A 12,063-nucleotide genomic window follows, 5' to 3' on the forward strand; every position below is an offset into this window, starting at 1 on the left:
GCTACACCCTGGATCTTGATCGCCTTCAAGGCGGAGGAAGGAAATTTCTGGCACGGTTAGCACCCATTAACTGTACCAGGGAGCTCCGTTCTGATGTTTCTAGGAGCGCATAAACGGTTATGTGGGCAATCTCACCACCCTCGCGCAGCCCTGCCTTTGTCCAGGTTTTAAATGTGATGTTACGCTGTCATCACACGTTTGTTGAATGTACTCTGATCCTGTTCAACACCTAGCGCCCTGTCCTTTGCATTCCCAATCCCACGGCTTTCCCGCCAGTCTTCCTCTGTGCACACGTACTTTATTACTATCACTACCATCACCACCACCCTCATCCCATTCAAGTCGCTGCTATATAGCAACAAAAACATGTGATATTTGCCTTTCTGAGGTTTGCTTCCCCCTCCCAGTTTTCCTTCCTTCCTTCAAATAAGCTTTGGGGTGTGTTTGGTTGGTTGGTTGGTTCTGGTGCCGGGGCTTGGAGCTTGTATTCAATGCATTGTTCTCTCACTCAGCTTGATTGAATAGCATTTTTCATTATGACTGAATAGTAATCCATTGTATACACATATATATGTGCATTTGATAGATAGATAGGTGATAAGATGATATGCATCCACACATAATCTCCGATGTAACCATTTACTGGCTAGGGTAAATCTCGTTTTTTGTGTCATGTGCTATGATAAACGTGACCATGCAAGTACCTCTTTTTCACAGTGATTTAAATCCTTTGGAAGAACAGGATAGTACAGCAAAGATCGTAGGATGGTCTATTAAAGGAAGGTTTTATTTGTTTGATGGTTGGTTCGTTGATGGTTGGTTGATTTTTATTTATTTATTTATTTTTGGCCAGTCCTGGGGCTTGGACTCAGGGCCTGAGCACTGTCCCTGGCTTCCTTTTGCTCAAGGCTAGCACTCTGCCACTTGAGCCACAGCGCCACTTCTGGCCATTTTCTGTATATGTGGTGCTGGGGAATCGAACCCAGGGCCTCATGTATACGAGGCAGGCACTCTTGCCACTAGGCCACATCCCCAGCCCGGTTGGTTGATTTTTGATGTTTCATTTTGGGGGTTTGGGTGGGACTTTTGTTTTTCTTTTGCTAGTCCTGAGGCTTGAACTCGGGACCTCATGCTCTCAGTTGGCTGTTTTGCTCAGAGCAGGGAGTGGTGGGAAGCCCTCCATCAGCTACTTGACCCACGCTTCTAACACCTTCTTTTTGGGGATTACGTGGAGATAAAAGTCCCATGGGTTTGTAAGATGTAGAATAAGTAAAAAAAAAAAAAAAAAAATTGAAACTCTCACAGAGCCTACAAAACTTTCAAAGTGAAAACACACATTCGGACACAACAGTGTTAGAGTTTTCATTTTTATTAAAGTGCAGGTGAAAGAAGTCAAATATTTCAAGGATTTAGGTTTCTCGGATCGTGTTGATTTTACACCAACAGGAAAGGAAAGGAGGTGAGCTTTGAGCTTCCATTTCTCTTTCTTCTTCTCAGAGGAGACTGAAAAGCAAAGGGAGAAATGTTAAGTACGGCCGTATTTTCCATATCTGCTAGAACAAATTCGGCCTTGCTCTGATTGCTTTTCTGCCATTTAGACCAGGGAAAGCCACGGAAGCTTGTCCTGGGCTTATCAGCACAGCTCTCCTGCCGGGCTAGGCCTAGAACCCGAGGACAAGTAGACCGCATTCTCTTCAGCACGGCACGGGAGCCTTCTGACTCCTCAAGCTTCCCATCAGGGCCTCGTGTCTCCTCAGAGCTAGTCTCTAACCACCTGCTGCGTGCCTAAGTTATGGCAAACAAAATGTCCCTTCTCAGTGGAGGAACTCTGGGAAGAACACCTTCTCACTTAGGACTGAAGGAAATTGCCTCTTCGTAGGTCTAAGGGTTGTGAGATGCACATTAGCTATTCCGGGCTTCAGTTCATATTCTGAACAAATTTTTAATACTATTACGCATGAAATAAATTCATCATATCCTCCAATAATCTATATTTGGGGGATATTTATTTGAGTCATATTCAGTTTCTTTTGGCCCAAATAAAAGCCCTTTCATATGATTCAGCTAATACCTACACTACTGCAATGATGGTTCATTACTGCCTTGGATCATATTGTGTAAGACAATAGTTAATGTGTAAGGATGAGGTTGATTGAATGTTAGCTCCTCTTCTCACTAGAGTGGTTGTTGTCTGGGTAAATTACTTCACCTATGCCTTTATCTATGAGCTCTTTTTGCGTCTAAAACCAATGGAAATAATAATACTGCCTACACAACCATTATTTTTTGTTTTAATGAGTCAATATAGATAGAACAAGCTAGGAAAAGTGGCTAGCAGTTGTTTAGATGTCTCTTGGCAAATGGCCAGTGTTTACAATTTAATAATAACGACTATCATTAGTTTCTTTTTAAAAAAAAATCAAAAGTATAATCACCTGAAAGATGCTTGCAGTTGTGGTGTTTTAGGCTAAGGCAGCTTGGCTGGCGGCAACAACCTTTGGACCCTGAATACAAAGGCATAACAGGAGACGTTGAGTAAATACTGTCATTCACATCAGAATTTATAACTAGAATTTCACCTACTACCTGGTGACTGCAGAACAAACGACTCAGGCGCCTCACAGCCCTTACTCGCAGCTTACTACCGGAATGTATGGAAGGAATCTGACTCGCAGCCCTCACCCGAAAAGCGGCCTGAGAGATTACCTCTAGGCCTGGGGGAGGGCGGCCTGAGAGATTACCTCTAGGCCTGGGGGAGGGGCGAATGGCAAATAACTGAGGTCTCTGTCAGTCCTCCCCGGTCAACTCTGGGCACAAACCGAAGCCCTTTGAGTTTCAGCATGGACTTGAGTGAATCCGTTTCACGGAGGGGACTGTGGAGGGCCTTACGGGCGTGGCTCACTCGAAGACGAGGCAGAGCGCATGGGTGGTGGTGTGCCCCAGACAGCCCAGCAGGCCGTGAAGACGAGGCAGAGCGCATGGGCGGTGGTGTGCCCCAGGAGCCCAGCAGGCCGTGAAGACGAGGCAGAGCGCATGGGTGGTGGTGTGCCACAGACAGCCCAGCAGGCCGTGAAGACGAGGCAGAGCGCATGGGTGGTGGTGTGCTACAGACAGCCCAGCAGGCCGTGAAGACGAGGCAGAGCACATGGGTGGTGGTGTGCCCCAGACAGCCCAGCAGGCCGTGAAGACGAGGCAGAGCGCATGGGTGGTGGTGTGCTACAGACAGCCCAGCAGGCCGTGAAGACGAGGCAGAGCGCATGGGTGGTGGTGTGCCACAGACAGCCCAGCAGGCCGTGAAGACGAGGCAGAGCGCATGGGTGGTGGTGTGCCCCAGACAGCCCAGCAGGCCGTGAAGACGAGGCAGAGCGCATGGGTGGTGGTGTGCTACAGACAGCCCAGCAGGCCGTGAAGACGAGGCAGAGCGCATGGGTGGTGGTGTGCCCCAGACAGCCCAGCAGGCCGTGAAGACGAGGCAGAGCGCATGGGTGGTGGTGTGCCCCAGACAGCCCAGCAGGCCGTGAAGACGAGGCAGAGCGCATGGGTGGTGGTGTGCTACAGACAGCCCAGCAGGCCGTGAAGACGAGGCAGAGCGCATGGGTGGTGGTGTGCCCCAGACAGCCCAGCAGGCCGTGAAGACGAGGCAGAGCGCATGGGTGATGGTGTGCTACAGACAGCCCAGCAGGCCGTGAAGACGAGGCAGAGCGCATGGGTGGTGGTGTGCTACAGACAGCCCAGCAGGCCGTGAAGACGAGGCAGAGCGCATGGGTGGTGGTGTGCCCCAGACAGCCCAGCAGGCCGTGAAGACGAGGCAGAGCGCATGGGTGGTGGTGTGCCCCAGACAGCCCAGCAGGCCGTGAAGACGAGGCAGAGCGCATGGGTGGTGGTGTGCCCCAGACAGCCCAGCAGGCCGTGAAGACGAGGCAGAGCGCATGGGTGGTGGTGTGCCCCAGGAGCCCAGCAGGCCGTGAAGACGAGGCAGAGCGCATGGGTGGTGGTGTGCCCCAGGAGCCCAGCAGGCCGTGAAGGCCCAGCCCTCCCGTGGACGCTGGCTGGGTGTGGGGTCCGCCCTGTCCCTCACGCCCTGCCTAAGCCCGGGCCCGGCGGTGGGGCGGGCCCGGCGGTGGGGCGGGCCCCTCACAGGGGCAGGGCGGCCTTACGTCCTCGGCGAAGCAGGCCTCCTTGTCCGCGGCCTTGCAGCACGTGTCCAGGAACGCGGCCACCTTCCCCAGCACGGCCGCCAGCTGCTCCTTGGTGACCGCGGGCTTGTGCTTCACCAGCTCCGCCATGGTTCTGCGCGGGGGCGCGAGAGCAGAGGGGCAGGGTGAGCGGACGGGCCGGAGGGAGGGGGGAGAGGGGCGGGGGGAGGGACGGGCCGGCTGTCCCTGAACCTTTTCACCCAAGGCTGTGGCTCTGTCACTTGAGCCACGGCGCAACCTGGGGCTTTTTTTGTTTGCGGTGGTTAATTGGAGATAAGCATCTCAGACTTTCCTGCCTAGGCTGGTTTAGAACCATGATCCTCAGCTCTCGGCCTCCAGCCGGTAGCTGGGTTTGCAGGCGTGAGCCACCAAGGCCGAGCTGATGCTTCAATTTTTAAACTAATTTAGACTTCATTTAAGATCTTTCTGCTGTGATAATATTCATGTTTGATATTCAAAGTTAACATTTGGGAGGCGACGAGAAATAGCACAACTCAAAAGAGTGGGAGCTGGTAATTCTCGTAGAAGAATATGCTATAGAACAAACAAGGTAAGATTTAGTGTCCACTTCTGTTTACAAAATTCCCAGGAAACTGAATAGAAGAGAATACTTTCAAATCAGACAGACGGAGACAGAGAACATGATGGATTCTCTATTATTACTTCTACTTTTAAGTCTGGTCCTGATTACAGGCCATCAAAATTACAGGATATGCCAACCCTCACAATACTAAAAGGGTATTGATCTTCAAAATTTACATTTCCAGATTTTTTTTCCAGCAAATCACATTCCCAAGAGTCAACATCTTGCCGACAGGATCAATTTAATGTGATCATTCATGACTATGATTTCTACAATTCATTTTCTATTATCACAAATTCGCTGGTTGGTTTCATGGCTTTTCTGCTAGCCTCATCCTAGGATTTCATCCTATTGTGGTTGCTAGTCAGAATATTATCCTAATTATTCATTGTCAATGATGTAACCACCCATTGTATTCTTGACACTTCTATCATGTTAATAAGGCCAAATACTTAAATACTTTACTTAGGGACTGGAACCACTATATCAGAGAAAAGTGTTCACTTCGACTGACGTTGATGAAATCTACAAACACAGGCAATAAGGAAACGCTCCTCACACTTGTTTCTTGTGCTGCTGCTCCGCCTCTGGAAGTGTGCAGTAGTCGGCGTGGAAGGTGAAGGTCTCGGCGTTGAACTCCTTGGGAACGTAGGTCTCGTCCACGGACAGCGCGCTGAAGCACGGCCGCCGGTTCACCAGGGACTTGGTGCAGCACTCCGTGACGCGCGCGCTCACGGGGTTCTTCTCGTGCAGCACACAGAACCGGTTCAGCACCAGGGACAACTGAACAGCAGGGCGAAAAAGCACAAAGTCAAAAGCAGCGCAGGTGAAAACGTGCCATTGGCATTCCTTCTCTAAGCATAGACGCACTCACACGGCTGAATCCAAAGTGAACGGAGGCAGTGTTGCGTTGACCTTTGGAACTAAGCGTGTAGGAACTGTAAAAGTCACCTCTGCTGCTGCCCGCCCGTGCCTTCTGTCTGCAATTCTAACTATTCGGGAGACTGGGATTTCCACTCCAGACGACCGAGTTTCACAGTAAGGCCAAGAAGGAAAGTCTGTGAGACTCTATTCCCAATTAACCAGTCCTTTGCTAGATTAGAGGTGTCGCTCAAGGGGTGGAACCCCAGCCAGGAGCATAAAAGCTGAAAGCAGGAGGCCCAGAGTCCAAGTCTTGGTACCACGTGCACACGCACGCACGCGCACACGCGCGCACACACACACAGCACACACAGTCGTCTTTCTTTTTAATACATCTGCACATTCGGAATAGCATAAGAAAATCATTTGAGATTATTTATATAGCTAAGAGCGGGCTAGAGTAAGGAGGCTATAGTCGTATACTGACACAATCAAACAGAGACACTCTGAGAAACTGAAAATGGAAAGAACACTGCGAATTGGCTCTTTCTACTCCAAACAAATGATTGCCTTTGTTATCTTAACTAAAATCTTAAACTGGGGAGACAGGGTAACAGAGGCAAACAAGTTCTGACTACCGGGAATGCTGTAAACACGTACTACTTACACACACAGATACACATAGGTGAGTCCACACCTGCCTCTGAAAGTTACACTTAGCGCTATCCAAAGGCAAACAAGTCGTCATGATTAACTTTACAATCGTCTCAAAAACTCACATAGTCTTCAACACAAGGCAGTCTCTCTGTTTCAGGAACGTTACAACACTTGGTGCCCACTTTTCCTAGGTTTCTTGCAGCCTCTACAAGAGTTGGAGTCGACACCTGAGGTGCTTTCTGGGTGTAACGAACCACAAGCCTGCGTAAGAGAAAGCGTCGAGTGCTTTTATCTAGACAAGAAATTGTTATGTTCTAATATACTACATCAAGAAGAGAAAATTCAGCTAAAATCAACAAATATGAGCTTATTTTTTTATGTATCAACTTATAGTCATCTCCAAAGTGATGGCAGTCTTGGAAGAAGACCTTTGCTGAGAAACTACTGGAACGCGGACTTGTGTACCAAGCTGTACAATAAATTCTTAGTCTCAGATCTCTATTATAATCTTAGAAAAGTGAGTTAACGTATTATAGTTAGGTTCCTATGCGTACTAGTTTTTGTTCAATAAACTCTATTATACGCACAATACACATCAGCACTCTAATCAACTTTAAAGATGTAAATTAAACTGGGAGAAAGTGTATCTTACTCAGTAGAGATGGGACCTTGATTAAATTAAAAGAAATAAAATATGCAAGTAACCGAGGACATTACCAGACAGATATTAATTGCTTTGTAAAGACTATCACCAATGAAGGTCAATCTACAACATGACTGCCATCTTCTTTGTGAAGGAACCATATTTGTTCACTTTTGTTATCCCTAACTATGTATATGAACTTTCAAATCTAACTATTTATATGAGCTTCCATGAATAGTATGTTCTCATGACATCTGGATTTTACTTCCACCCTAAGGTTGTATTGAATTGGAATATTACTCCATCAAACAGCTTCTGTCTCTTCTAGGTAGCAAATGCCATAGGAAAACACGGTTATAACCATAAAAGCCTAGGTGTATTTCTCAAATACTGACCTTTCCTTGAATAGTAATATTCACACATGTATCTAATACTTTGTTATATATTTGTGCTGAGCTGTGTATAACTTAGTGTGATTCTGATACACAACGCATACTACTGCCTATTCAGCAAAATATTGCTATAGAGCATGTCCTCACAAAGTCTCTCTTAACCTTCAAGGGACATCCTCAGTTCTGACATACCCAACTTGGTATCAATCCTCTTGGCCCACATATTCCCAGACTCAAAAATTCATTTTTTTATACTCTGCACAGGTATACGCGCCTCCACCCTGTCAGTTATTGTATCTCTATTCTCAAGAATTTAAGTATATAATGTATCTTTACTGTTACAAGATATATGTCAGCCAAACGCTGGTGGCTCACACCTGTGATCCTAGCTACTCAGGAGGCTGAGATCTGAGGAAGGCAGTTCGAAGCCTGTCCAGGCAGGAAAGCCTGTAAACTCAACTCCCACTCACTAACAAAGAGCCAGAGGTGGAGCTGTGGCTGAAATGGTGGAGTACTAGCCTTGAGTTCAAGCTCTAATATCGGCAATAAATAAATAGATAGCACATGCCACATAGCCTACTTACTGTCTTAATTAAGTAGCAAATGATCAAGATAAAATTGGCAAATAGCAAGAGCACTTACATGTTTTGGAATTTATACTCTCCAAGCTGCTCAAACTGCTCACAGTTTTCTTTAACCAAATTTTGAGGCTCATCCACAAGGGGCTTAAGTTCATCAAACTAGAACATAAGAGAGAGATCCTGTTTTAGCCCCTCCGCCTTTCTGGCCTGCACCACATCTGTTGTATCGCATTCCAATTGTTTCTTGTATTGCTTGAGACTGCCGAGCGCAAGTAGTTCAGAATATTCAGACTGGCGATCGCGGGGGCTAGCGTTTAGCCAGATTGTATGCATATTTTCTAGGGGAGCAACTTCACGGACCATCTCCAAGTTTCAGAATACTATCTAAACAATGGAGGTAAAGATAGTGCTGACCTCCCAGACTTGGTGTGTAAATCGGCTAAGCTAATAAATTAAAACACATCGGTCAACGTAAAGCTTCACTAAATGATTAATGATTATTATTATAATCATTAGGCTATCTACGTGGTTGGTCCTGAGCATTCCAAGATGAGGAAATACCAGTCAGCATCAGGTGAACTCTGGTACCTGACAGTCAGTAGCTTCTTAGTATGAATAGGTCTCTCTTTATTTCTGATGATCTTGAAACCAGTATATTCATAAAAAGCCTCTAGCAAAAGGTTTCTCCCAACCTAGTCATCCATTTGAAGGTTCCTAAACCTTCTCAAGAAGATTTTGAATATTGTAAAGCATATTGGCTATTGAATATTGAAAGAACGTTAAGTTTTGAAAGTTTCGACAATTGAAAAGAAAACCTCCCCTTAGGTGTTATTGCTAGTACTTGATAATGTCAGGGTCTGTTCAGGCTCTGGATAACTAAGTTAAATCTCTTGGTTTACATTTAATTTGCTTTTTCTGATTTTTGCCCTCAGGAATATAAGGAAAAAGAAAAAAAATAATAGTCAAAGGTTTGTGAAATTGGAACTTGCTATCTTTGTCTCTTTCTTTTCTAGACCAATTATTCTACGGTTCATTATCTATCCTATTTAGGAGCGTTTTCCCCAGAATACTTAAGAGCACGGAACTGACTAGATCTCAAGAAAATAGAGAACTTGCAGAGCGAGTCATGTCACACTGTTGCACCGTCTGCCCCTCTCGTGGTGGGGTCAGCTGACAGTTACGCGTGGCCCACTCTTGCACCGTCTGCCCCTCTCGTGGTGGGGTCAGCTGACAGTTACGCGTGGCTTTCCCGAGGACCTACCGCCTTGCCGTAGCACGCGTGGGGGTCGGCCTCGGCACAGCACCTCTCCAGCACGGCTTCGTATTTCTGGGCGAGCCTCAACAGCATGCTGACAGCATAGTCGGGGTGCCTTCTAGAATACTCGTACAGAAACCTAAGTAAGAGGCACATGGATTTGGGGTTAGCAAATAGGTAACAAAAATCACAGAAGCTCAGCTCAGGACTATCTAATATTCCAAAGTCATCTTCCCAACATCTGCACTCGCCTAACACCCAAGCAGTACAGCCTAGTGACAGAGAAACAGACCAACTTGAGGTCCAGAGTTTAAGGCTCCGTGAGTTCAAAGGCGATTTCAATTCAATAAGTCACTTTGTGAGAACAAGGCACCTTGATCAACATCATTCCTAACGCCACTCCCAATGTCATTCTTAAGTTTTCCTTTCCCTTCTCCGTTTGAGCAAAATATTTTATGGGGCATAGTTAGATGAAATATTATATTAGTTTGCACAGAATGCAATGAAAATGTAAAGTTTATTACTATAATTACTTGGAACAGGTAATCATTTGTATTCTGCCATATCACAGAAAGTATAGTCTTTTAACCAAATATGAACCAGCTGGTGCCAGATTCCATACTGCTTTTTCTACATCCTTCTTGTCTTTATACTGATGGGCAGGTATGGATATATAAATACCAGATCGATGACTAATAGGCATCCTTTTTTTTGCCAGTCTTGGGGCTTGAACTCTGGACCTGAGCACTGTCCCTGGCTTCTTTTTGCTCAAGGCTAGGACTCTACCACTAGAGCCACAGCGCCACCTCCAGCTTGCTCTGTTTATGTGGTGCTGAGGAATCAAACCCAGGGCTTCTTGCATGCTAAATAAGCATTCTACCCCTAAGCCCCATTCCCAGCCCAGGCACATTTTTTGCACTATAATCTTTAGATGTTTTCAAGATATTCTTAGAATAAAGGAATGAACATATAAACACACAATTTGTATCATGCACAAAATATTGATAGAGATATTTCCAAAAAGATTCCTAAGGTACAAAAAAATATTGATCTGGTTGGAGCATGGTATACTAATTTCAAACATGAGCCAGGTGCTGGTGGCTCATGCCTGTAATCCTAGCTACTCAGGAAGCTGAGAACTGAAGATTATAGTTCAAAACCAGCCCAGTAGCAAAATTTGTGAGACTCTTATCTCCAATTAATCACAAGAGACCAGGAGTGGAGTTATGGCTTCAGTGGTAGAATGCATGCCTTGAGCACAAAAGACCTAGAGTTCAAGCCCAGGACTGGCAAAAAAAAAAAAAAAAAAAAGACACGATTTAAAATCAATTAACTTTTTCAAACAAACTACTGTTTTAAATTAATTTTGGGCCCATGAAATTATGTTACTTGCATAAGGAAAGTCAATCTTGTTGAACGATGCAATCCAATTCTACAAAATTGAAAGGGTGACTCCTTGTCTACTTACGTGCCCAGGAAAACGTCTTTGGCCTCAGCGTAGTTCTTGCAAACGTCAGCGTCCTGCACGAAATCGGCCTCCAAGGGGGGAAGGTCGGCCGGCATGTCGTCCTTTTCCACCTCAGAAAGGCAGTGGGCCTTTTGCAGCAGAGGCTTCTCGCAGCAGTGCTGCAGCTTGCTGGAGATCGAATCCTGATTTTCACACATGTACTTGACGAGGTCCGCCTGTCAGCAAGATGAAAATTGCTCATCAGAAATTGGCGTCACTTTGTTTTCCTCCAGACCTACGAACATGATCTCAGTCAGTGCTCCTACACAGGGAACTCAGAATAAAACATTCCTACTCAAAAACACTCGTCAGTACTTCATAGATGACGATAGGGGAATCGCTGTTTAAGGCCAGACTAAATTAGTAAAAGCCCTCTCTCAACAAATCATCAGCATGCCTAGGCCAAAATCCCAACTACTAAGGATGTGGAGATACAATGCTCATTATCCAAGAAAGAAACTTTGAGACCCTATCTTAAAAAACAAGCTAAAAGTGAAAGAATTGTAGGTTTGGCCCAACTATGCGAGCATCCTCACTTCAGAATTGAGAGGCCTGCCTTCAATACCCACGCGTGTAAAGGCCACTCCAGATCAAGATAGTGTTTACTTACTGATTTTAATTAATTGATACCAATTATTTATTAATTTTGTATTTCTACAAAGGAAGCACATGAATGCTGCTTCAGCGAAGAGTCCATGTTTTCTAAATATCGACTCCAAATAACTGAATAATGTAGAGGAGTCTTGAAAAATAAGGAGTCGAGATGGTAATCCAGGACTGGCTTACACATGTTAAAATACCTGCCTTCAGCTTCCTAATGTCATGATAGAGAAAGACTCTGAAAGGTGCTCATATTTTGAATCACTGAAATAATGACCAACTAAAATTTTAGAGAAAAAGAGATCATGTTCAATATCTGTATGTCTTATACTACACGTTAATAAGAAGAAGATGCAGAGGAGTGAGAAGACCCATTTCTAAAGATCTGCGGCACACTGCCCCTTCTCCGACTCTTTCCATCTCTCCAGAATATCTGACAGATAGCTCCCGTGTAGCTTTCCTCCTTTGGGTTCCGCTTTTCTTCTCAGTGAAGCGTCAGAGGCCACCCTTCGAGGGTCACTTCCTCGTTAGGAGAGCAACGGAAGCGTGCACCCCACAGCGGGGCAAGCTCAGAAACGGCGCAGATGAGGTGGAGGCGAGCACGCGGGTCACTGGCTGTCAGTTGTCACGGCGCCAGCCAGCACACCCAGGCCACCGCGGAAGCGTATCATGATCCCACAGCCACTTACGGTGTCATCCGCGCACTCCAGCAGGTCTCCGTGGCAGCACTCCTTGTTGACTTTGGTCAGATCCGTGACAAGCTTGGAAACCTCGGCAAAGTCGGCTTT

At 46.0% G+C, this 12,063-nt stretch overlaps 1 protein-coding gene across 1 annotated transcript in view; it reads right to left on the bottom strand.

Moving 5' to 3' along the window:
* Positions 1-1,474: 1,474 nt before the first annotated feature.
* Positions 1,475-12,063, bottom strand: part of LOC125364581 (albumin-like) — a 17,183-nt gene continuing 6,594 nt past the window's right edge. Inside the window, exons 7-15 of the mRNA XM_048364177.1 lie at positions 11,965-12,063; positions 10,637-10,851; positions 9,175-9,307; positions 7,975-8,072; positions 6,420-6,558; positions 5,339-5,562; positions 4,158-4,290; positions 2,436-2,504; positions 1,475-1,503 (exon numbers count right to left, since the gene is read on the bottom strand). The exon at positions 11,965-12,063 is cut by the window's right edge and continues 31 nt beyond it. Of these exons, the coding sequence (XP_048220134.1) occupies positions 2,463-2,504; positions 4,158-4,290; positions 5,339-5,562; positions 6,420-6,558; positions 7,975-8,072; positions 9,175-9,307; positions 10,637-10,851; positions 11,965-12,063 (1,083 nt within the window). The 3' untranslated portion in view covers positions 1,475-1,503; positions 2,436-2,462. The remainder of the gene's footprint in view (positions 1,504-2,435; positions 2,505-4,157; positions 4,291-5,338; positions 5,563-6,419; positions 6,559-7,974; positions 8,073-9,174; positions 9,308-10,636; positions 10,852-11,964) is intronic.

The sequence above is a fragment of the Perognathus longimembris genome, chromosome 16 (genome assembly GCF_023159225.1).
Source record: "Perognathus longimembris pacificus isolate PPM17 chromosome 16, ASM2315922v1, whole genome shotgun sequence".
NCBI lineage: Eukaryota > Metazoa > Chordata > Mammalia > Rodentia > Heteromyidae > Perognathus > Perognathus longimembris.